The sequence below is a fragment of the Cinclus cinclus genome, chromosome 1 (genome assembly GCF_963662255.1).
Source record: "Cinclus cinclus chromosome 1, bCinCin1.1, whole genome shotgun sequence".
Lineage (NCBI taxonomy): Eukaryota > Metazoa > Chordata > Aves > Passeriformes > Cinclidae > Cinclus > Cinclus cinclus.
Window position 1 is genome coordinate 51,359,013 of NC_085046.1, and position 25,774 is coordinate 51,384,786.

General features: G+C 37.5%; 1 protein-coding gene across 1 annotated transcript in view; it reads left to right on the top strand.

Annotated features, from left to right (window-relative positions):
- The window catches only part of TPK1 (thiamin pyrophosphokinase 1), a 242,577-nt gene that overhangs the window by 47,249 nt on the left and 169,554 nt on the right, over positions 1 to 25,774 (top strand). The window contains exon 3 of the mRNA XM_062506248.1: positions 11,545 to 11,614. Within this exon, the coding sequence (XP_062362232.1) occupies positions 11,545 to 11,614 (70 nt within the window). The remainder of the gene's footprint in view (positions 1 to 11,544; positions 11,615 to 25,774) is intronic.

Sequence of the window (25,774 nt, forward strand, 5' to 3'; positions counted from 1 at the left end):
TAGCATGGGATTGGTACAGTAAATCAAATCACATTTGAACATCCTGTCTTCTAATACTTTCTGTTCCTGATAATGAAGTGTTCAGTATGGACAGAGCTTGTAAATTAAATAGGGTATTTATATTCTTTTTAGCCAACACTTGGCTAATTTAAATAAGGATATGTTAGATATACTTAGGGCATTTTTATAAGCCATATTTCTTGGGAAAAATTAACAGGGTGATAATTTGCAATTAAGTAGCAACATTGAAATGGAGCACTTTTTATAGTGGTGCTCACATCTGCTCTATGGTTCTTGGGGCTTTTTTTCACTGTGCCATTTTGGGAACAAAGAGCAGCAGATACAACATACAATGTATTGCCATTTGAACAAGGCTGTGTCTTGGGGTTTTGCTTGTTTGTTTCACAGGGAATCTGTTCTAAAAGCAGATTTTCAGAATAAGCTCAGGTGTGCTAAATCTAATGTTTTGTTATGCACAGATTTCAATACAAGGGGAAAATAGCCCCCCAAAAAAGACCAGTATTTCTGGTCAATAAAGATTAAGTAGTTTGGCTTATCTTCAGGGGATGGTAAAATGCTTCCGTATTAGCTTTAATTTAAAAGGGGATATAATACAGTTAGATAAGAGGTAATTTAAACAAAACAAAGAATTCGTACTGCAGACTTCATTATATGCTAAAGTCCCATCTGTCTTCAAAAGGAAAAGTATTGACCAAAATGAGAGGGAAAAATTCTTTGATTTTGTACTTTTAGGCCTGTTTGTCTTTGTAATACATTGAAATTGGAGGCCTGGAGCAGTAACTGTAGCATTTTGATAAAAAGTCATGTGCAATGTACTGATTATCTTTGTAACTGGAAACCGGACATGAACAAATCTGCTACTGAAATCAGGTTTTGAATAGTTTGAACACTGAACAGTTCCAAATTCGGGGTCTGGAATTCCCCCTGAGCCTCTAATTTCCATTCACTCAGGTCCTTCTCCCTTTCTGAAGCCTTAGGGAACTGCCGTAGGGCTGTTCCAGAGATGGAGGACAAGAGCTGTTTCTACTTAATGCAGAGATCTATAAGTTAATTACCTGTTTGCAGCCTTGCTATGAGGAGAGCTGTCACACAGAAGTTTATTCCCCTTGGGAATATACACTCAGTTTTGTTCAGTAAGCTCTAGATTGCCTCCTACAAATATTTTTACTTGGAAATTTAATGTTAAAAGTTCTTTTATAGCCTTAATAAAGAGAGGTTTTGAAATCGGTGCACTTGTTTCTTCATCACTTTTATGAGCTGGGACATTACTGCTATGAAATCGTCATTCATAACCAGACTTTCCATGTAGATGTTGATTTTTTTTTTTCCCATGGATGACAGCATTGATTTTGCATTTACGCTATGTAAGAGAATTCAAATGTGAAATCATATTTAGTACTCAGAAATGCAGCTTCCAGTCTGGTTTGAAGCTGATTCTGATGGTCCAAATGAACTTTGTGTCTTGTGATGATTTAACATATTATTTCATCAAGATAGCTAAAAACTTCCAAAAAATTATTGTTGGTGCTGATTATTTCTTTTGAAAACTCTAATTTACACCTTCTGTATTATTTTAAGAATGAAAATATCCTATTCTGTGCATCCTTTGGGGTTTTTCAACTATCTTATTAAATAGCAAAAAATGAAAGAAATGTTCTTAAGAAAATTATAGAGCTGATCTGTTATACCAGCATGCTAGCTGACCTTCCTTCCTGACTATTGGAAAACTTAGCTAAAAGAAAGTACCTAACAAGAATATGATTTCAATTTTAGATCTAATTTGTGTGGGAAGATGTTGGAGATCAAGATTATTCTTGATGCAAGTAGCTAAAACTCCTCTTTTCCTAAGAGGAGCAATACATTGTAATATTCATATTCATTTTCTTCCTTGGCGCTGTATTAAACTGCCAGTACTAGAGTAAAGGCAATGCAAATCCACTGCTTCCATGAAACCATTCTGGTTTAGATTAGTGCAAACGCCAGTGCATATGTACTTCCAAATATGAAACAAAATAGGTACTATGAGGTCTTCTTATAATCTTACATTTCCAGTTTCTTCAAATAAATTTCTACTGCAGCTTACCACTCCCCAAATCTCAGATTTAAGACAACAGAAAAGGTGTGGGGGTCAGTCAGAAACAAGAGTGAAACTGTTGTAAGTTAAATAATAACTGGGGGAGGGGGCTTTGGCCATTTCTCCGGATGGTGTTATAATTGTTTGCTTGAACATCTATTGAACAGTCATCTGTTAAAAGTAGAGGAAATTACTAATACACAGGAGTATGTATCATAAAATAGGTTATGTTACCAAGACATTAGAAAATAAAGTATAAAGATCAGTTCCACTTGCATTAAAAAAAATGTGTCCACTATTCCAATATTTCCTTGTCTGGTTTCCTGTTTGTTCCTTTTTCAAATACTTATTTCCAAACAACTGTTAGACCGAGATTATTCTCTTGAATATTTTGAATAAGTTTTCAATTAGGTGTCAAAACATGCTTGATTCATTCAGAAATTTATGCATGGTAATAGTCTAGTTGGCTTTTAACAAAATTTGAGTTTCTGACTTTTATGAGCCCTGAAATTTCTTGGCACACAAATATTTTTGTTAGACTATGATATAAAATGGTTGCGTAGAAATCTGTTTGAGCTCTAAGGAAAGATGTGTGTTATAGTAGCATAAGAATTAATATATTTTGTGCAATTTAAATAAGTTCTTGATTAATTTTTTTTATGAGTTGCCGGCTACTGCAAATCCAATTTAGGCAAACAAAATTTGAAATATAAATGCATTAGCTCAAAATATTTAATCATACACATGAATATGAACTTACCATGCTCATTGCTTTTCCCTTGCAGTTTGGCTTGAATTATTAATGTATTCTGTTGAGAGGAAGCAGAAGAGACAGTAGCAGTGTCTGTGCTGAGGACCACTGAGGTACTGGTTACCAGCAGCAGCAGGAAACTATGTTTTCTTTCCCGTTTTAGCACAGCTGACCAACTTTGTTCAAATATTGCCTCCCTGCCTGCTCCACATACTTCTCAGTCTGGAGTAGGGAGCAGTGATTTAATGAAGTCTGTTATTGCTGATGAAATGCCAGATTTAAAAACAAACAAGCAAACAAAACAAAAAAAAAAACCTAAGAAAACCCCTTTTTTTTTCTCTTTGCAGCAAATGCAGATGTATAATGATAGCAAAGGTGATTATTTTTTAGTCAGGTTTTTTTTCCATATAGGAATAGATCCAGCTTGTTACTAAACTTTTTCTGGTAACAGTGCTGACCAGCAATTAAAATTGCAAGCAGTTGAGGTATTCCATCATGTTTGTAGCTGTTTGTTTTCCTTCTGTCAGAAATCAATGCTGCAGCAATGGAAAATAGGAAATGAAGAAATAAAAAGTTGCATTCAAAGCTTGAAGTCAATGGTGGTTACTATTAAACAATACGATTTTAAAACTTCAGAAATAATATTAATGTTGAACCTCTCCATTTCACTTGATAGCCAGGTGCAGAAGAAGCTAGCTGCACAGTCTTGCAGTTTAATTCACCTTCAATTATATTTCAATGTAGATGTTTGCTGTAGGTGTAGGACCCTGGTAGACAGGCTATAGTAAAGTTTTGTTAGTGAGGGTCATTGTACTTGCAAAGCAATGAAAGCAGGTGTTCTTTGAAAGGCTGCCTGATGGGGTGTATTGTGAAGGATGAACAGCATTGTGTCTGTAGGGGTTTGATGCTTGAGATTCGTTGGTCCTTTATCAGAAATCGGGGTAGCAGAGGCAAGGTCTGCAAACCACCATCCAACCCAACCCTGGGGCCAATGTGTGGCACTATAGGAAAGGCTTGTGAATCTCTGGGAATTCCTGGTATCAGACCAGACTTCAATAAAATGCAAATAAATGGCTGTAGAGAGCTTGTATTCTTTCTCACCCTGGGAAATAGAGATTTAAGGCCCAGGTAGGACTTCTCCTACTTTTGTTTCAGCAGCTTGTTTGATTTGTGAGGATCTTAGATTTGACAAGTTATCAAGTTATTCTTTAAATACATTCAAAACATTCAATACATTCAAAAGTAGTGTATCAGGGAAAAAAAAGTCAGGCTAAATATTACGCACTTCAGTGCATTTTTACTTTTTTTTTTGTCTGTGCCCTAATCAGTGTTTTCTTACTGTTACCTAGTAATACTGGATATGTGCTCATGGCAAAAAGAAAAGCTGATTAAATATTATATTGTAGCTTTAGCTATCATATTTCAAATAGAGAGCAAAGAAATTGAGAAAATAAAAAGGATAAACTTCTTCCTGATTCTTCCCCCAGTGGCATCAAGCCACATGGCCTCATCATGAAAAGGTCACTTAGATTTTGATGGAAATTATGGCAGCAAGTAATTTATGTTTGAGCTCTCTCCTGGTTTTCTTTGTGGCACAGCACAGGACTGCTTTGCTTGTGGAGCGTGTTACAACAATGGGTGTAAAGCAGCTCAGCGAGTACCAGAGCTTTTGGTTTTGACAGAATGGGAGAATGACAGAAAAGAGAAGACAAAATCATATCTTAAGTAAGGCTTGAAGGAATATTAAATCTAACTTCTGACAAGAGATTACTACAAACCCAGCAGCCTTGAATATGAATCATTATAATGAGCTCTGCATCAAAGTGTTCCTGAAGACAGTCCAGAAACTCACTTTTAGTGAAATCGCAGTTGCTCCCTTGCCTGTATCTGTGACAGCACATTGCTGCTACTATGTTTACTGGTGCTCAAGTTTTTTTGCTTGAATTTGTGTTTTTTGGTACTTTGCAATTTGTTTGGTAAATGGTTGCTCTGTTCTATTTTTTTTTTTCCACTAGTGAGCATTAAGGTATAAGTTTTCCTAGAATTTTCTTTTAAAGTAAGATTTTGTTTTGGTGATTGTAACATTTTTGGCTAAAATTCAGTGGTGGTTTTTGTCTGTGGGAGAAATGGTTTCCTTTTCTATATGTTTAATTTCTGTGTGAATTTTTTAAAGAGAAGTGTTATTAGTGTGGCTTTAGCTCGATATTGAATCAATGCACTGAAAAAAGAATGGCGTTCCTAATTCATTCATACCTTGGTTTCTTCCTTGTCTTCTCATATTTAATTGTTTAGTGAGTCGTGCCTCTTCTTGGCTGAGATCTCTATGATGGTTACAGCTCAAAGCAGAATGATTAAAGCACAGCAGCTTTATAGGAAATATATAATTACCTTACTAATAGTACAACAATTTTACATCTGAGATCCAGTCTGGTCCCTATGAGAGCAGATGGCTAGCTCCAGTGTTGGTGATCCATTTGCCTCAGGACTACTAGGTATCTACATTCTTTGATATGGATAGTTTAGAAATCATGGTTTAGGTATAAGAGATCTATAGTGTGTGGATATTTCTTGGATGCACAAACAGGTTTAGAATTAGTCCTCTGAGTGTGACACCTCAGAGCTCACAAGCCCTCAAGTCTGCCATACTTGGAGAACTGTCACTAACGATGAGGCCTGGGCTGATACCCCAGTGCACCCCATCCCCACACTTCTCGAGGTGCAGCCCTTGCCTGCTGGCAAACACAAAGGGATTTGATGTCAGCATTCCACTGAACTCAGTGGGAATTTATGATAGTTACCTTTGCACAAGGTAATACAAAGGGGTGTAGACATCATTTTATCTGTACGCATATGAATTGATTGTATGAATATTGCCATCTTAAATCTATAGTTAGTAATTGTTATAATTGTAGGGAGCCATATCAAATTGCTCTTTAAATATTAATTACTCAGTGACTAAGGGCTGCTAAGCCCTTTTGCACCCCTATCTTTGCATCTGGATCCTTTGCACTCTTACCCCCTGTAGCATTCCCAGCTTCCATGTAAATAATTTCAAATTGCTTCTAATTTGATATTCCTTTGTATGATCATATTTGTAGCAAGTGGTAGAGTGAACTTTGTCATCAAATTATATAAAGTATTTTCACAAATTCTTACTAAACCCTGCTTTCACCAATGCCTTTGATGGTGTTTTTTTCTTAAGTAGCCAAACCACTCGTTTGCAATGTAAAGATAGACCTATTTTAAATACTTAAAAGGTCTTATAGCAAGACCAGTGTCCAACCACAAAGCAGAAAACTGTTATGGACTGGTAGTTAATTTGCTAAACAGAGTTACAGCTGACAAAAGCGGGATGTCTGCAGTGCCCTGTAATTGATATGGAATAGCAGTTGCAAACACTCCTGATAACACAGGTGGAAACACATGGATGGGAGGGAATAGTTTGAGATGCAATTAGATCCCCTTTCTAGCAGTCTGTAGCTGTACATAGCCATGGGTTTGTTAAATTTATTTTTGCAGTTTCTGCAGGACAAAGGAGAAAATGAGACAGCACATAAATAGAGATTATGCATTTTGTTGTTGGTAATTGCTATTTTTTAGTAATACTGGGATAAAAATGTGTTGGCCCTATGTATCAAGCCAACCAAGCAATTCTCTACCTATCTACCATTTATTTCACATATGTATTACTACCAGCACTCCAAGTCATTAATTAAGCAGAGTTCTCTTATGCGTAGATTTTGCTGGCAGGTTAATTATGGTTACCAGGCTACTGAATCAATAAATGGATGAGGGAAAGAGATTGCATGCCTAGAAGTTGTGTAAAATTAGAAAAGGCACAGAGGGGCTATACTAAAGCAGTTTAAGGACAGTCATCACAAATTTGAATTTAAGCAGAAAACATGGATTGATTTCAAGATCTGTTTGGAAAATAATATATTTTAAATGCTAATTGGAAGAAGTAATAGAATAGGAATAATAAGGTTATGCTTTTCTTTTCCAGGTATTGGTAATGTTTATAAATGTATTCCCTTTTTATGCACTTACCTTAGTCTGCAACAGTTGCAACTGTTCTGTGGAGTCTTTTGCCCCACCTGAATTTGCAGCACTATTGAATATGATCATATACTTGCTCCTTTTCAGCAAAAAGCATTAGAACTAGTTAGCTCACAGCCAGAACCTTCCTTTTTGTGTTTGATATGCTGCTCATATCCTGTCTGATAGGGACAGGAAGTTTTTTATATTTGCCAAAGGGGTAAATATAAAGTAAATAGTTTCCAATATTTTGTTGTGTTTGAATATTTTTTGTAAAAAATAACAATTAGCCCTAAAATTGGTGCCTCATATTCAGTCACTAAAGGGAAATATTTCACTGGTTACTAGCAGAAGATGCCCCATATTTAAAAGGAAGGGCATTGCTCAGAAGGGCTTTTGTTTCTTCATTCATGCTGCCTGTGAGAAACTCTTAAATGTGACGGCCTGATAATATGCTCTTTATGTAAATCTTCCTTGGCATAGGTGGAGCTGAGGGGTATTAACTCTTGCCATAATTTCAGGCACTGATGGACTGAACACATGCTGCTCCCAGTAACTTGGGAAGCAGTTATCGACAGTGTCATTGAGTTCCCCCTCCTGCACAATAAAACAGTTGATTTTTTGATTGTGTCTCAATGCCCTAGTTCACTGAATGACACTGAAGTTATACGAGAAAGGAATCTAACAGATAGAAAAGGTGGTAATTTGGCAGACAGAGCTATTTCTGAGGAGTGGATCTTATACAGAATATTCAGATTGGAAAGGTGGTAATTTGTGATAGTGCCAAGGAGTGCAGATTCACATGCTGAGCTGGTGCTGCAGTGCACTTGTGTCCTTGTCCTCTTAGCATCATCTCTTCTAATAACAGTATCGTGAAATGGCACCATAGGACTCTCCAGGTGAGCTGGTTGGCCAAAAGCACAGGCCTCCTGTGCTTCCAGTTTTGTTGTCTGAAAAAGCTACAGCTCCCAATTGCATATCACAACGATTTTGCTGGAGGTGCTGGTCCTCCTGACCCACTGGAGCTCAGTGAGCTACTTGGACAACCATTCCTCAGTACGTCTCAATTCACAGAGGTAGGATTAACTGCCTCTAGCCCTTAGATAATGTCTTTGGTGACTTAGTTTTTTCTGACATGTAAGCAAGAACATACTTCCATGTGCAGCCCACCTAGAAAATTTGAGGGATTTGCCATAATGTGATGGTACCCTTTGGGCAAGAAGAGATGGTAAGAGCAAGACTTCTGGTGTTCTGACTGAACACTTAAGTTACTCTTCACTTTATAAGCCCCACAATCCACTTTGGTCACCCTAGAAGATAACTTGCCTTTGACCCATTTGTGTCCCTTTAGCACTTCATCCATCTGTGTCACTTTCTAACCTTTTTTTTTTTTCTGTTTAAATTGAAAACATCTCAGAAGAAGGTGTTTCTGTTTTCAGGATGCCAAGCCAAGGGAAACAAAGCCCAAATCTTGTTCAGATCCTTCAGTTTCTGCCGAAATAATTAATGGGGTTTTGTGTGAGCTGTTGCAAAGTGCCTAGAGACTGTTAGATTTGCCTATACAGTTGCCATGGTGCACCTTGGCCAAATAGTTGTTTTGTAAAGCAATTTTGTCTCTAATATAAAAGGCACTGTATAAAATCAGTTCCTAATATTTTTCATAGAGAATTTTCCATCCAAACTGTTAACTTAGAATTGCTGTCTCCTTAAACACTTCCATTTAATAATGATACATATTCTTCCAGCTAACATATATTGTTACTTTTTGTCAAGCAAAATTTAGTTCATAGCTGTAGAAATATTATGATTTACTGGCCTCCAGCCAATCTGTTAATTACCTGCTAGTTCCTTAATGCAACTGGGGCTTTGTTTGATTTCAGTGTAAGTTATTAACTTGCTGGTAAAGGATCAGTACCTCATAAATTGTTTCTCTAAATAACTTTACAGTGCTACAGAAGTTTAATTTTATTTTTTTTTTCTTATGAATAAGAATAAATGTGCGGGGGACAGCTTTAAATTGCAGTTATATAAGGTAACTGGTTTAATGTGAGGTATCAAATAGTAGCACCATATCCATGTGAAAAACATCCAAGTGTCATAAATCTGTTTTTTTAGGCACCTTCCTGTCTTTGGGAGAATCTCAGTACTTTTACATGTACCAGACTGATTGAAGACTGATTGGTTTTGTACTGCTTTGTTTGGTTTGGTTTTTTTTGGTCATGTTGTTTTAAAATTGTAAGATTAGATAAAGAGATCTTGGGCCAGGCTTCACTTGTGGTAAGTCCATTGAGAGAATATGCAATAGTTAAGGAAGGCTCTGCCTGTGTTAAAATAATTGAGACTGAGAATAGATTTCAATCTCTTTTTTATGTATCTCACCTCATTTTTTTTTCCAGAAGTTATAAGCTACTTATTTTATTTTAATGTGGGCAAATAGATGGAAAACTCACTGTTCTCAGAAGAAAAAAGCTGTGACTGTCTGGGAGTGCCTGGGAAACATACTTTAGGTGGGTCGTATATGTACATATTAGATCCTAAGCCTTGCTTAGATGCCTTCTATTAGCTAAATAAGCCAGTGGACAGGATAGCTGACTTAAGGACAGGTATTACACACTCTTCTTGCAATGGGCTATTACTATGTTCTGTGTGAGCTGAACTCCCTGAGATGACAGATATATCCAGGTGAAAGGAATTATATAAATCCATTTTCAGCTGTAACCTCAAGTGAAAGGAGAAGGTAAAATCTTCCTCAAACACAACAGGCAAAAAGTGTTGTCCTTGTGATGTTGTATTCATCAGACTGGATGAGGCACTTGCCTGAAGTAGTGAATCTCCATGCTAAGTGGCTGGCAAGCTTCTAGAATAATCTAGAAATTACTTCACCTAATAAAATTTCCCAGGATTAAATCTGCTTGACCTTGGCATGTTAATATATGGGTTTGGGTGGAGGCTGTAAGGAATGGGTAAAGTGGTGTAAGGAGACAGAGCATGTGTGTACAAGAAGGCTGAGGGCAGTAGTGCTTGCCATAATGGGTACTGGAGAGAGCAGGAGCAGAAGCGCTGAGAGAAACAGTACAGAGGAGTACATTGCTTGTTCTCCTGCTCTGCTCGGGGCTTCAGTCTGAAGGAAAAAGCTGAGGTACCCAAGTTACCTGTGATTAACTGGTAGCTTTTGTGTTGTCCTGCTTCCTTCTTTCCCACTTCATCCACCCCCAAAAAAATCCTCATCCAAGGTCACATGCTACTGCACAGTAGATACTAATTTACAAACACTCCCTGTGGGAGTTGAGTCCCCACATAAGAAAGAATGACTTCAAGATGAGGGCAGCTATGGAGGTGAACTCTGTTGTCCCTATTTGTATAGGCTGCCTAAGTAGGGGAAGAGGTGGATTGCCCATCTAATGTACACCAAAAGGAAAGATACAGGTTTGTATCTTTGCTGAGGGGTGGTACTGACTGAAAAATAAAAGGAAAGGAAATGTACAGCAAAGGAAAGCGGCTTTAACTGAAAATTGGATTCTCAATGGCAAGAAGTGTCTGATCTGAGTGTTTGTACCTTTATTTACTTGTCTCTCCTCTTTTTCCCCCCTGGCCCTGTGACTTTCAGCCCTTTCAGGATACCCAATCATTTTCTTTCCCTGGAAGAGACACTCTGCTCCAATGTGGAAGCAACAGCTTCTTTTATCTCGTGTGCTATAGTTATCAAACTTGCTCATCTCAGAGCAAAACTGATAAAAACTGCTAAGACAAGATGGTCATTTTCAGTCTTTAATAGCTTATCAGGTTTTTAAAACCTCATCAAAGAGCTGTGTGTTGGTTAAATGATGATTAATAGGGAAGCTTATTAATAAAATATACCAGTTTATGTTTCATTTTGTAATAGTAGTGTTAGCCTTGTCTCATTTCTCTGGCTTAAGTCCTTAAATAAAAGGATCACAAGAGAACAGCATGTCTCTGCTTATTTAAATCAACTGGAATTAGTGACACATGCCCTTTGTGGTCCCCAAGTTAGGTGGAAGGGCTGAAAATTATTGTGGTTTTGTACCAGGATAATCTAAGATTTAAAGCTAAGACCTAAAATACCTACTTTATATCAGAAGGTTCAAACAGTCTGTGGAACAATATAGGAATTATAATAAAGTTACCATTTTTGTGTCATAGGAGGAGAAAAAAAAAGAGAGAAAGGGTATTGTCATGATTAAGTCTTGGTTATTTTTCTTTCCCAGTTGTTATGGAGGCTGCTGTAGAGCCACCATAGGGAATTTTCTGCCTGCACGAGAAGATGGTTGTGTTTACAGTGAAAGTTCCCACTTGTGACCAGGTGGAGGATCCATCCATAGATGGAGGGTGGGCCTTTTCAGGATTTTAATACTTACCTGTCTTGTAGTTTAAGATGGCTGGGCAGCAGGTTCAGAGTGATATAAATAAGCTATTTGCAAGTACACTGGCACAGTCAGATGATGATTGGCAATAGTCTGATAAAAACACTTCAAATTTCTAATTAGAGAAACAGGGAAAGCAGTCAAGTACAGAAAGCTAAAAGCCATACAATATCTCAAGCTTATTCCGTATGCCACTGTGAACAATTAAGTTTACACAGCACTGTCAACTGGTTGTGGTTTTTTATTTATAATGCACTGATGTTCTCTTTCTTCACTTGCAGCTTCCCTGAGAGCTTGTGCTGATGGAGGTGCCAATCGTCTCTACCACATGACAGAAGGGAGCCAGGAAAGGTATATGAGCAATACACTTGAAGTCATTGAAATAATCTTTTCTCAATGAAAGCAAAATGTGGAGGAGCAGGATCTTTTCAGTTACTTAAATAGCTGCTTGCTTTGTGCATGGTACTTTAATGATCTGTGGCAGGTAGTATAATACTTTCTCCACATTATCTTAAATTTTTATTCCCAGCTACAAACAGAGGTAGCCTGAAACAACATTTTCCCTGAAGCCCACTGGTCTATTTTCCTCTTGAAATCTCTTCTCTCAGTCTGTCTTATTTTGTGCATCTGTCAGAGTTAGGCCTCTCAAAAAATTTGCTGTGCCCCTAGCTAGGGTTGCCTAGAGGAACATCTGACTCCTGTCACCACAGGCTGAAATAAGGTGTTGCCTCTTCATTTTTCATGTGAGGTCTTAGAGGAAATCTGCTTACTTAGTGAAGTGAGATGGGTTATAAAATAAGAAGTCTTATTTTAAGATTATTTGTAAGTTAGCATCAGGGCATTATAAATGACCAAAGGCAAGTACAGAGACTATCTGTAAATGTGTACACTAGGTGAGGAAATATGACTGAAAGAATATATTCTTGTTTTCTGCAATGGCATTTGAAATTGTAAAACATCCCAGGTTTCTTCACCAGAAGTGTTGAGCTGGTGTTGTAGTACAGAATACTGCATTCAAGTAATTTCTTATCTCTCTAGTTGAACCATGGAACATTGTGCAAACTTAGCTTACTAAGGAGTCTTTTTGCTTGTCTTTAGGATTTTCAGGTTTTTTGTGCAAGAGTTCATAAATAAGTAGTTCATAAAAGCAAATTGATAAACTGACTCTTGGAGCAAAGGAATGAGAATGGCATCTGATAGAACTTACATGGTTATGAACAGTTTTATTCATACAGCAAAATCTGACACATAGTTTGCTTTTCATCTCATGGAAAGTGTATGATGGAAACATGAGGAAGCTCAGTTTCCTCCTCTTCTTCAGAATAAAGACAAGAGTTAGAGAGGAAAACTGTAGTGCAAAAGTAAAAATTAAAGTAAAAATTCCTTCCTTTGTCACCTGTGAGAAGTTTAGATAAAGTTCTACTACTGCTGAAACCTAGACTGGAGTCCGGGAAGCATTACTGTTGTAAACTATGTTTTATAATATTTAATTTCTGCTTTTCTAGCAGGAGAAATCAAGTATTTCTCCTTTCCATTGGTCACAGAGCAATGGAAAACTTAAGCAGGTATCTGTTTAAATTCAAGACTGAATTGTAGCAAACAATTCTCTTTGATAATGGTGATGCTCTCCAAAGAACAACATTTGAGAGCTTTTGCTTTACCTCCTCTGGTAACCCATTCATTTGTTCTGCACACCTTTATGTTGCTGTTAAATAAATATAATTCAGGGGAAAATGGATGATTATACTTTGACTTTATAGTTATTTCAGTCTTACATACGTGGCCCTTAGAGTATTCTTTTCATCTGTTTTTCTTCTTTTCAACTCAATTGCTTTGGGTAGGTATATTTTACCTTCAAACTAGTTCTTTTGAAACAAAAAAAGAAGATGTGCATGATTTGGATTTTTGTCTTTAAAGAAATCATTCTGCTGGAAAGAATATTCACTTCTCTGAAGTCTTTTTCTTTAAATTTCCTGTCCATTGTTATTAAAGAGCTGTATGCTCAGACTCTACTGATACACTAATCATTTTTTAATGCTGTCTTAACCTTTTAAAACTATACTTTATTCAAACCCTGATATCTAATTGTGTTGTATCAGAACCTAAAAAACAATACTCCTTTAATTTTAGAGAGATTGTAATATGCAAGAAATATAAATAAATAATTTGATTGATATTCTGAGCTTGCTTTTCAGTGACACTAAATTTTATGAAGAATCCTTTAGAATGGGAATTAGTGATAATATTTTGGAAAAAGAACAGCTTGCAGTATGCTGCTGTTGTACTGATATCTTGTTTTGTAGGTAAGTTCATATTACAGAATCAAAGAATGCGTAAAGCTGGAAGGGACCCCAGTGGGTTGAATGAGCCCTTCTTGTTGTCCTTGACAACCTTGGCCAGCTTTAATTCCAGATGGGTCTTGACCATCCTCATCTCATTTATACTTACTGCGACAACCTCTCTGTATTCATTCCAAGTGTCCTGACACTGCTTCTGTTTCCTGTGTATTTCCTGCTTACACTCAAGTAATGACAGGAGTTCCTTGATCATCCACAGGCTTCTTTCCCCTTGGTCTGATTTCTTTCTCATTTGGATGCAACATTCTTGGGACTGAAGGAAGTGATCCTTGAATATCAACCAGCTGTCTTGGACCTCTATTTCCTGCAGGCCTCATTCCCATGGGATTCTTCCAAGAAGCTTCCTGAAGAGGCTAAAATTAGCTCTTCTGGAGGTCATGAGTACAGTCTTACTGCCCTGCTTCCTCCTTCCCCATACTGATCTCCACAGTCTCATGGTCACTACAGCCAAAGCTGTGCCCATCATTCACATCTCCAAAAAGGCCTTCTCTGTTTATTAGTATGAGATCAAGCAGCACACCATTGTGAGGTCATCCACTTCTTGTGTCAGGAAGTCGTTATCAAGGCTATCCAGGAACCTTCTGGATGGTTTGTTCTTCATTGTGTTGTTTCTCCAGCACATGTCAGGGTAGTTAAAATCCCTCTCAAGAACCAGCACCTGTGACTTTGAGGCTGCTTCGAGCTGCCTGTAGAAGGCCTTGTCAACCTCCTCCTCCTGCCCAGGAAACCTGTAGCAAACACCCACAACAGCACCACCCTTACCAATCTGTCATTTTATCCAAACCCATTAGCCCACATCTCACTCGTCATCATCACCAAGACAGAGCTCAATACACTCCAAGTTGTTGCCTCACTCATAGAGAGCAAATCCACTACCACGCTTTCCCAATCTATCTCTCCTAAATAGCTTCTAGCCTTTCATGACAACATTCCAGCCACAGGAGCTATCCCACTACATCTCCATAATCACACTGGGATCTGTGAATGCCCACAGATCTCTACTTCCTCCTATTTGTTTCCCACACTGGGTGTGTTTGCATTCAGGCACTTTATAGAGGTATTTGATTGTGTCAATACCCCAGAAGGGGTGCAGAGGCATGATGCATAGTCTTTCTACTGGTTGTGTCTTTGGATGGTTGTGCTTAATTGAGGTATTCCCTCTTAAGCCTATTTTTGCTGCTACCATGGTTGCTGTAGATCTTCCTCAGTGCTGAACAATTCTTTAACTTGCTTTTCTTTATGTTGGCCTATGCTGGTAGATGAAAAGCAGCAAAAGGTGATTCAAGCACCTCCATTTCCTGTTTTCTCCACTGATATCTTGTCTTGCTTTTGTGCTAGACCCATCAAGCAAAGGAAGTTCACACCTTCCTCTCTGTAGCACTGCACAGGCTGACATAGCAGTGAGACTATGTCATGAGGTTAACATATGTAAGATGTTATCTGTCTTCCTCTGTGTTTGTGGTGTTATTTTTATGGTGTTTGGTTGGTTTTCCCATATTCTCAGAAAATCTGAGTTGCAATTATTTTTGTTTAAAAACAAACCAGTCCAAGAAAACCTTCATTTTTGTAAGTGCTAGCAAGGAGAAGCCATGCCAGGTTTTTTCAATGATACGTTAAAACGAATTGCCTCTAGAGCATGAGGGCTAAGAAGAGTGACCAAAAGGGTAGGATAATTTCCCTTAAAGAGGCTGGTTCTTGAGAGTTGTCAGTGCTGGGGACATGGGAAATGGAGGAGTGAACAAAGACTGAATGCTGGAGCTTTTCTCTCCCTGACTGTATAGTTCAGAAAGGTTATTTTCCTTAGACTATTAACACCAGTTCCTCCTTAAAAATAAGGATTGCTACTAAACCATTTTTGATTGCTAAACATTTGCTACTAATCGGAGTTAAAGGTGAGTCCCTGATCCTTATGAGTTTTTCCTCTGCCTTGTTCTCTCTGCCTTGCCTATCTAATTTTGAATTTTCTTGAATCATTGTGAAGCACTGCTTTCCACTTCAGCATTAGGCTGTTGTTTATCTGTATCACACTGTAGAACTTGTTTCTCAACACTTTCTGATTAAATCTCAAGACATTGATTAACCTGGGTGTCACTGGCTTTGGTGCATACAAAGGTGAAAATGCATTGTAAACTATCATTGCACTGGAACCTTTAAAACAAATCATTACTACTTGTGTCTCAGATTCTGTTTCCCAGAGAGATGTCAAACCATTGTGTACTCAGGTTTTGCAGTGTTAAGAGCATCAGGTTAAAGAGGGAAACATGAGCTCTACAAGAGGAATGATAAACCAGTTACGAAAAATACTGTGTTTCTGGAGTTGTAGTTAGTATTTTAGACTTACTGTGTGACACTAAGTTGGCTTGCCTACAGTCACAGAGAGCATCACTTTCACTACCCTTTCAGTTTCTCCCTGTGAAGTGTATAAAATAGAAGAGTAGCAGTAAAACTGGAAAATGGTAGTATTTTCTACATATTAAGCATAAATGAGGTGAACTCAGGTAATGCAAGAAAATGCAGCTGCTACTATACAATTCTTCTCTGAACTGGCCGTAAATGCAGGCAGCTTCAGGAAGCTCTACGGGAGTTTTTAAAAATTTGGAACAAATTTTGTAGACATTTCCAGTTGATGCAGCTGCTTAATTTAAAATGCACACCTCAATATATCTTTTTGCAATCAACTTATATCTTTGAAATCCCTGTCATGATGCAATTCCACTTCAGCTTTATCTTGCCGAACTTCATCCATCCCCAGGCAGAGCTCTGTACAGTACTCCAGCATCTCTCTTAAAGAAAGGGCAACTCTTCTTCCCGCCTTCATATCCTGTTCTTCCTGAAAAGCCTTCATCCCCTCATTTCAACACTCAGTCATATTTCTGTGATCCCAACAAGATTGTAGCTCTGCAACTGTACACAGATGTCAGTGTTTTTCTCCCAAGCAGTGTGCATTTTTCAGGGTTTTATTTTGATCAAAGTTTGAAAGCTAAACAAAAGTTTAACTTTTGAAGAGGAAAACTAAGCCGATGTAACTTGCATGAGGAAAGGTAGTTCATCATCATATATTTGCCTGCATGAAAAGTGGAAAGATGAAATCAGTGTCTGTGTATTTGGATAGTTTCATGTGTGCATTTAAGCAATTAGTAAATGTTAGTAGTGGCTTGGCTAGTTTAATTGGCTATTTATAGCTTACACTGAATTTGACTAATCTGAGAACCAGTGCCTCCATTGTCAAGACAATCAAAAGAGAAACATCTGCACAACAACTAGCAAAACCCATCTGTAAAATGAGATCGTCTGTCTTTTTTCCTGAATAACCTACTCATGGGAAGTGGGTCCCTAATAAGATTATTAGACTGAGAAATTGATACATATTTTGCTGTGTTCCATATTGGATTAGAAATAGGGTACTTATGGAGGTAATTAGCCATTTACATAACTTAATGTACAGCTGAGACTAATTCTTTGCTTGAACACTTCAGATTAAACTGAGTATTGTTTTTAAGACATCATATATTCAGGCAAAATTTAGGGCACTGATGCAGAAAACACTGAATGAGGTTATCCGATTATAGAGTTAGACATGAAGAGTATAATGATAATTTCTTGTCTTTAAATCTATTTGTTGTATGATTTGGGGAGGATGTGAGATAGTTATACTTGTGAAGTTTTTACTTTATTCATGTTGATACGAGAATATGTTTTAGTATTGTTTAAAAAAAATATAGTCTCTGAAACTGAGGTGTCAAAGCCAGAACCTTTGCTGCTAGTGGTGAAGAGTTCTTTGATTGGGGGATTACAGTCCAAAAGCCAAGCAAGTTGAAAGCTGAGGCAGTGCTTTAGTTGTCAAATGGCTTAAAGGAGATCTTTTACTTCAGACATCTTTGCCTGACCTAAAAACTATAGCAGTGTTTAAAGATCAAAATTAGAATCTAGCATTTATCCTTATAAATTCTGCAGGAGTGTTCAGAAAAAAGCCTTCCTATCCACAGTTTCCTCCATTAGGAAATACCTGATTTAGGATTAATTTTTAAATTTTTAGAAAACAGCCAGGCACCAACCAATTTAAAGAACCCAAAGAAATTAATCTCTCAGTGTTTGGGAAGATGAAACTATTTGAAGTTACATAATGTGTTTGCTTCAGATGAGAAGTTCTCAAGATACCTCATGATCATGTAATTTTTGCTTTTTTTCATTTACATCTTCAATTTAATTACTTTCACTCAATTGCATTTTCAAATATATTTATATTCTAGTAGTTGTGCACTGGTAAGTCAAGATTTGTTTCAGAAACAGTGAAGAGTTGAGGTAGCAAGGCATGAATATCATGAAATATGCGTAGTTACAGTCCTCAATTTAAAGCAAAATTAGCTTCCTGTATTAAAAGGGGTTTCCTGAAAGTATTAGGGCAGTAACATCACTAGGCATATCAAACTTATTTGGTGTCTGAATCAAATGCTTAAAGAAATTATGAGAGTTGTATATCATTGGTCTATATTTTTTTTTACTGCTAGGTTCATCTTCATATTAAACAGCTGTATAAGGAGTACGTATTCTTCTGGAGTAAAGGAGTTATTTCTATTCACTTAGTCATCATATGCTATAAAGGAAAAATCTGGGAGTTACACAACCATTAGTTCAGATTCACTTGAGCATTTTAGGAGGGGCAGAAGTATTCTTTTGCATATCACAAGGAGTGGAGATATATTTTGAGAGAGACACCAGCAACTGGGTTTCCTTGGAGGTGCTTCTAAGTGTGCTTACTACATAAACCATAACATAAAATGGGCTAATGTTTTGGTGGCTTTTTATCATTCTTTCAAACTGAAAATCAAATGGCAGATAATAATAAAACTTACGGTCTTAAAAATATTAGTAGTATCCAGGTGAAATTGAATTACTCTTCACATTGAATTTCTATTGCTTTTGCTAGGCAAGATGGTAATTGTAGAATCATTAGTAATATTTATAACTAGAAGTGATGGCTGCCAGTTGTTGTGGCCCCTTAAATTTAGATCATGCCCTTACAGAAGCTGTGAAATGGCTGGCTTTTAATCCCTGAGGTAGATGTGTGTATGTGGATGTATGAATCCTTGTTTCTTTTATGTCAGGAGACATTGGAAGCAAGTTACTGCCTTACCACAGGACCATGCTTTCTTTACAAGAGAAGAATAGAAGAGAAAAAGCAGTCCGTGCAGAAGCTCTGTGTATGATTCTCAAGAGGAAGATGTGGATGTATCAGGTTTTGTGCAGAGCAGGGGTGAGGGTATTGTCTACAGGTTAAAATGGAGAACTGGGAACCAAGGCTTTTATTTTGTTCCTTTATTAATTTGCTCAAATTAAGGCAGTGAGTTTCAAAATTTTCTCACATTCTCAGTCACCTTTAAAATGCAGGAAAATAGTTCCCAAGAATAAATAAAATGGTCTCTCTCACATGATCTCATCAGAGTTTCTGACATTTCCATGTTAAAAGATGAGCCTATCAAAGGGCCAGGTATCATACCTCATGAGATCATTATTTAATAATGAATAGTAGGTCCTAGGTGGAAGCAGACTTGATCTCCATGAGTGCTCCAGGGATCTTCAAACTTTGGCATAAATCCATTTCTTTTCTTTTCTTTTTTTTTTGTATACATCAGGATATTCAAAGATGGCATTAGGACCCTGTTTCAGTCACATCAACAATCACTAAGTGTTTATTGATGTGACTGAAACTCCTGATCTTGCTTAGGAGAAGATAAGAAGGACCAAGACAAAAGTCTGGGGAGAAGGAATGATGAGCAAATACAAAACAGAGGAGCAATTCGACTTTAGCAACAATGTCTCCTGGCTGCAAGTGAGGTGCTTTGCCCATAAAACTGCTCTGTCCTAGTAAGAACACCATAAACCAAGTTTAAATTGCTAACCAGGAAATCAAAGGGTCACGATTTGTCCAGAACAGTAGTTCTAGGGGGGGAAAAAAAGGCTAAGAAAAGGAGGGAAAGGAGAATAAAGGGACACTTTCAATTAATCCCAGGTCTTTCAATCAGAAGGTTTGTACTGCTTCATCTTATTCTTCAAACAGCTGTATCTCTGCCCCTAGTGTACTGTAAGTAGAGGAATGTCATTGCCATCTGGGTGATTTCTGGCTTTATGACATGGTAAAAATCATTTATGGCCACCCCAATGCTAGAGATTAGGACTTTGCAGTGATAAAATACCTGTGCATTGAGTCACATCTGGAACAAGCAGCTTCAAAAAGACTTCTGAGCTAGCTAAAGAGTACTCAGCACTTTATTGTGGTTTGGTCTGTTGTGCCTAGGAGTAATTCTTAGGATCCAGGAGATGCTGTCTTTATGTGTAGTGTTAGGCTGAAATGTATGCCTTTGTTTCCTTTGCATCTCTGACTATCAATAGAAATTAAGGATTAAGCCAGCAGTGCTTGTTTTTATGGAGCAATGCTTTCTATAGATGTTTGGGGTAGTCTGGGGACTGGGAGTTTTCTATTCTTGAAACAAAGCAAAACTAGAAACTTCTTACAAGCCTCAAATCAAACTGGGTCTTTGCTGCAATAGTGATTGTCATTTAAAGTTTAAAGTACAGATTTTATATTGAACATGGCAAGAATGATCTTAGATTTTAAAGAAGCTCTGTTAAGACCTGAGAAGAATGCCAAGAGCAGTATTCAATTAGGGAGCACAGAAATCCATGTGCTATCAATGCATGCATGTTGATAAAATGAATGCATGTTAATAAATTAGGTGGACTAACCTGCACTGTTACACTTCAGACATTTAGGGAGGAATTACTAGTGCTCTAACACCCATTCTCTTTTTTGTTTTTTGGTTTTCTTTTTTCCATATCATGGAAAAATTCTTGGGAAGAGCAGGTATAGTCCCTTGCAGCTGACTTCAAATCACAGTATATTGCTTAATGGGACTGAACACAAAAAAATACCCATAGATAAATTATTCAGATTAGTTTTTGCTGTCTCTAAAATGTTCTTTAAGTAAACTTATTAGTGATTGTTGGAGCATAAACATATTCTGGGTGTTTTTTTGCTTGGTTTTCTTTCCTGTTCTCTTTTTTTCAGTAGACTCTGCTCTCTTTTTATAACTGTGTGAAAGCCAGAAGTTCTGATTTTTAACAATTTGCATTCAAATGGACACTTCTTTTTCAGAACAGATTACTGTATTCTTTAAAACTGTTTAAATTTGGTGTTAGTGAAGCCAGAAGCTTGCAAATGGGGGGGTGGGAGGGGGGACTTTATGGATTGTAGAATATGATGAGAAGTATAACTTGAGAATATAAATCCATTCATCTTTAAACTACTTTTCCTAGTTGTTCTGGTAAGATTTGTTTTTATATCCAAATGTATTCCAAGAGTGGTTTCATTTTACAAATGGACTCTTTTCATCTTTTCATTTGAAAATGCTTTGTGCCACAGTTGTTTTCACAGAAAATGCTGTCAAGGAATTGTGTTCTAAAACTACGATCAAGGCTACTTGTTATAGTTGATAACTGAGAATATTTTAAAAAATTATGTTTTAGAGTCAACAGATTAATACCCTGTGCCTCTTCTGACAATGATAAACTACAGAGCAAAAACTGCAGAACCAGTTGCAAAGCCATCCACATGAGGTGTTGAGCATCAATTATTTGCTGGTTGATTGAAAATTGGACTAGATAAGGTTGCCAGTCAGCCTGGCAAATTCCATAATTTAAGACAGGAAGGTTAATCCTTGTTAAAAAAAAATGGAGCTCTGGGTTGTCTGAGAATCAGTTTTGTTCTGCTACCAGGAATAACTTTCTGAAGCATGTGGATGATGTGTACAATGGTACTTCCAAAGCTGCTTTTGGATATACTTATATTCAGAGAAACTCAAATCTCCTTCAACATATAGTTCATACAAAAATCACACTCACAGGTATGCACACTCCTCTCCATCTACCATACTACTGGCCTCATCTATGTAACAGCCTGGGCTCCATTTTTGCAAAATAGTGGGGGAAAAAAATCTCGTAATGCTTTAATTACACTAAATTAAAAGGAGATCAATTGTTGTCTCTTGCATACAGACTTAAAAAAAGTTTTAGTCAGTATACCTGAAAATGTAGTGAATGTCCATTATAGAGAAATGTAAAGAATTCTGATTTTTTGAGCAAGGGAAGAAAGATCTGTTTTTCATAACAGATAAAATGAAAATACATCAGCATTAATGTTAAAAGATAGTCAAAAGACTGTTGGAAATTGTATAAGCTGTACAGAAGTATCTTGCCCACTGATCCCAAGTAAATGAACAGAATAATGTCTGTCATACAGCAGGTAGATTAGATCCAAGGTTACAGTGTCTTAAAATAAATGGAAATGCATCAAGGTCCATTGGGGTTGTGTTTTGATGCTTTTCCACCTGTGTGGGACATTCCACATGAGCAAGTCTAGAGGCTATTTGCGAACTTGTTTTGCTGTCTGTGCAGAGCCGTGGACCAGTATCAGCACATCCTTCAGCTCTGACTTATTAACTGAGCTATGAAATAGGGAGTTTCTACTGAAATATACACTAAGGCACTGAGATGGTTTCTGATACCAGCATGAGCATCTTCTATGTGCTGTGGGCAGTGCCTTTACTTGTGAATATTTTCCATTTTTCTTATCTTTTTGTAAGCCCTTTGTGTACATATGAGTACCTCAGGAAGAGATTAGCACTGCAAGGATATGACTAGAAGAGTGAACTTCAGAGAGATGAGAGAAGAGAGCAGTAGATAAAGGGCTGGATGACAACTCTAGCATGCACCAAAATACCTGTATGTTGCGAGCATACAGTCTGAACATGGAAACATTCAGAATAAAAATACATTTGCCCTGTACTAGTTCTTTTTGGCTCAAATAGAGGCATGTGTATGTACTGTACAAAGAAGTTACAGAAGTGGGCTAAGGAAGAGATGCATTCACCTTTTATTGGTTTTGGAGCAATGTCCTTGTTTGTCCCTCTGAGTACCAAGGAATATTAAACTGACTACAAAATAAAAATGGTCAGACAAATAATACTTGAGAAAGAATACAGCTGAATGCAGCCAAATGTTTCATTCTAGAGAGTGAAGAAACAAACCAAGACTGACCATTGACTATCTCGGTGGGCACAAGATCCTGTAAAGATTGTGTTGTAGCTTTTTTCAGGATTTTGAAATTAACCTGGTGAATGAGGGGAACTGTGATTCCATGCAAGCTTGCCAGTTTTCTATTTTAGTGTTACTTAGGTATTTTTCTTTATTGGCAGGACACAGATTTTATGGAGTCTGCGATTGTTGAATAGGGACCCAAGAACGCCTTTTGTACAAATTCAGGATGTCCTATTGACTTAATTGCTAAGATATTAAGCACTAAATGCCTGAGCAATTGCACTCTGTCCATGCATTGCCCTGAGTTCTTGCATTACAATTGATGTTTAACATAATGCATCCTTTTCCATGGTGATTGCAAGGAGGGAAATCACCACAGCTGGATCTAATGTTTTCAGCAACCTGGTATTGTTCCAACAGCCTGTGAAATGGATGGAACAAGAGCAAGACTCCTACTGTTGCTTTGTCAGTAACCACGTCTCCCAGAGACTGGGATATAATCCATTTTTACCCCTTATGCTTTAAAAAAAAAAAAACAAAAAAACTTTTTGCTATGTAAATATTTTTTGAGCATCTATTGCTGATTCCAGCATTGGCAGTAGTTGGAAATTATTGCTGCTTAATGTATGTGAAGCAACTTTGAGGTTGCATACGCAGTGATCAAAATATTGAGATTATTTAGAGTCAGAGCAGTAACATCCAGGATTAAATTAATCCTGTAGAAATACATTATTCTTGATCTAAGAATAATTCTTGGTCTATTCTTGGTCTAACTCTTGAGGGATATCTCACCTACACAGAGTGCTTAACTCTTAAACTGCCTGGCTTTTCCTGGTGGTTAAGAATTCCAATTGGAATAAGTTTCTTTCTATTGAAAATAAGCTAACTGGGGAGTTGAAGATACTCACATCATGTGACTAATAGGGATGTGTAGATAGGATGTTTTGTACCACAGAGTACACATGTGCATGCAGTTTGGTCTTCATTTTCTCCAGTGTTTTGATCTCTGTGTAAAAGTTATCTGGCAAATAAAAAAAATAATAGAAGTAATAAAAAAACATATAACTCTTCCCCTTTATTTATTCATTATAAGTGTTTTGCATAAATTAGAGTGACTATCTAAGTGAAAGGACATATAGGGATTTGCAGCTTGAGACTAGATTAACCCATTGGCATGGAGAGATCTAGAAGGATGCCAGTGAAGAAGATTGATAAGGATCAGCACGTTAGAAAAGGTACATTTTTAGAGTGCTTGATGTATGAAACTATGACAGAGGGAGTAGCAATGGCAGTGGATAAAAAGCTGTGCCTTTGGACTTCCCCTTTTTCTTCAGCATAAAATAGAGACTAACATGTGGGTGTAGCTCGAAATATTTTGTATGAGACCGGTAGGATTTTTAGGTCAGCTTTTGTCCTTTTGGGGTTTAAGCTTTTGAGTGGGTAGTGGTGATTGATTGATTGATTGACTGATGTGTTTCTTCTTCAGTTGGTGTGTGTTACAAGTCCAGTGACATGGTTCAGTGGTAGGCATCCAGCTGTGGGCCAGAGCAGTGCTTGTGGTCGTCATCCCCTCTGCACAGAAGTGAAGCCAGTCTACAAGGGCTTGGAATCATAGAATCTTTATGCACCAATGCAACAGAACACTGAATATCTCTGTTTCTTTGTCAGCAGGGGTTTTGCGCTGGTGTTAGGAGGACCTAAACAGGTTAGGGACAGACATAATCTAAAAAGGGCAAAAACTGGAAGGGAGGGAGAAAAACAGGGCACAAGTAAAAAGATGGGAAGGGAATGAAAATGGTTTTGATACTAAAGCTGAAAAGGAGAAAAGTCTGTGGAATAAACCTAGCTAATAACTCAGTGGAGCAACTGTTATTCTGTAACAAGAAAGGAAGAAAGAAAGGAAGGCTTTGTTATTTTCTTCTGCAAGTTCCAGCAGTATCTGTTGGAGGATTGATGTTTTCTAATTTTATAAGCTGAAACAGGGGTGTTAAATATTGGCGACAGATCAGATTGGAATCGTGCACATGAAGGTATTTGGAGTAGTGAGAGAAAGACAGGCTACCCTGAAAAGACACCTGAAAAGAGTCACTAAAGTATTCAGTGTCTTTTTTTTTAATCTTTTTTTCCTAAAACATCATCTCTGAGGTTAGACAACAAATGTTTGTAATTAATGAAGTGACAGATGTGGATGTCAATATCTCTTCTTTCTGATGCATTCAATTGTAGTACTGTGCATAAGGTGATTTTGGGATGGTTTTGTTCAAGAGGGAATTATTTGAGGAGCATGCATGGATTGATGTGATTTTTAGCTCTCAGAAGGAATTCTCAGGATGATGAAGAATCCATTTTGAAGAGTTACCATTCCTAGCAAGGGGGTTACTGGACCAGCAACTTCTCTCCAAACACCAGTCTTCTCTGATTGGCACCAAGGGGCCAACATTATTCCATCGTTTGAAGCTTTGCAGCAAAGCAATGAAAGCAATTGCAAGAGCTGTGGTTCTGCCTCTCATCTTGTGAAAAGGTTACTGCTCTCCGATTTCCATTCAGAGTCACAGTGTTTCAGCTTGAACAGGGCTTTCTGACAAAGACAGGAGCTGGAACTGTACTACGCTTGTCATTTGGCTTAGCGGGATACTTCCGCTTCTGCTGGCTTAAACAAATAGGAATTAAATGGACAAATCCCTTCTCATTTCATTACTCCCTCTTCTCTGCCCCACAGTGAAAGTAATTGGGAAGAGCATTCACGATCATGTTTACTGTAATGACCCTCTTCTCTGGGGATACTCTTGTGGCATCTTTTAATGTTAATTTAGTATTGATTTATGATTCTAATTTCTATGCTCTAGCTCTTATTCATTAAGTGACCACATACAGGGTTCTTGTATTTTGTGTGTTCTCTGTAAGAACCTGTGCACTTCATTAAATCTCAACATTAAAGGAAGTGTTTCCAGGCAGAGCAATATTCCAACAGCACCTTGCAAATGTGCAGGAGTATCCCAAGGTCACAGACTCATTTCAGAGGTTAATTAAGTCTGAAAGAAAGGTATTCTGTTGTAATTAA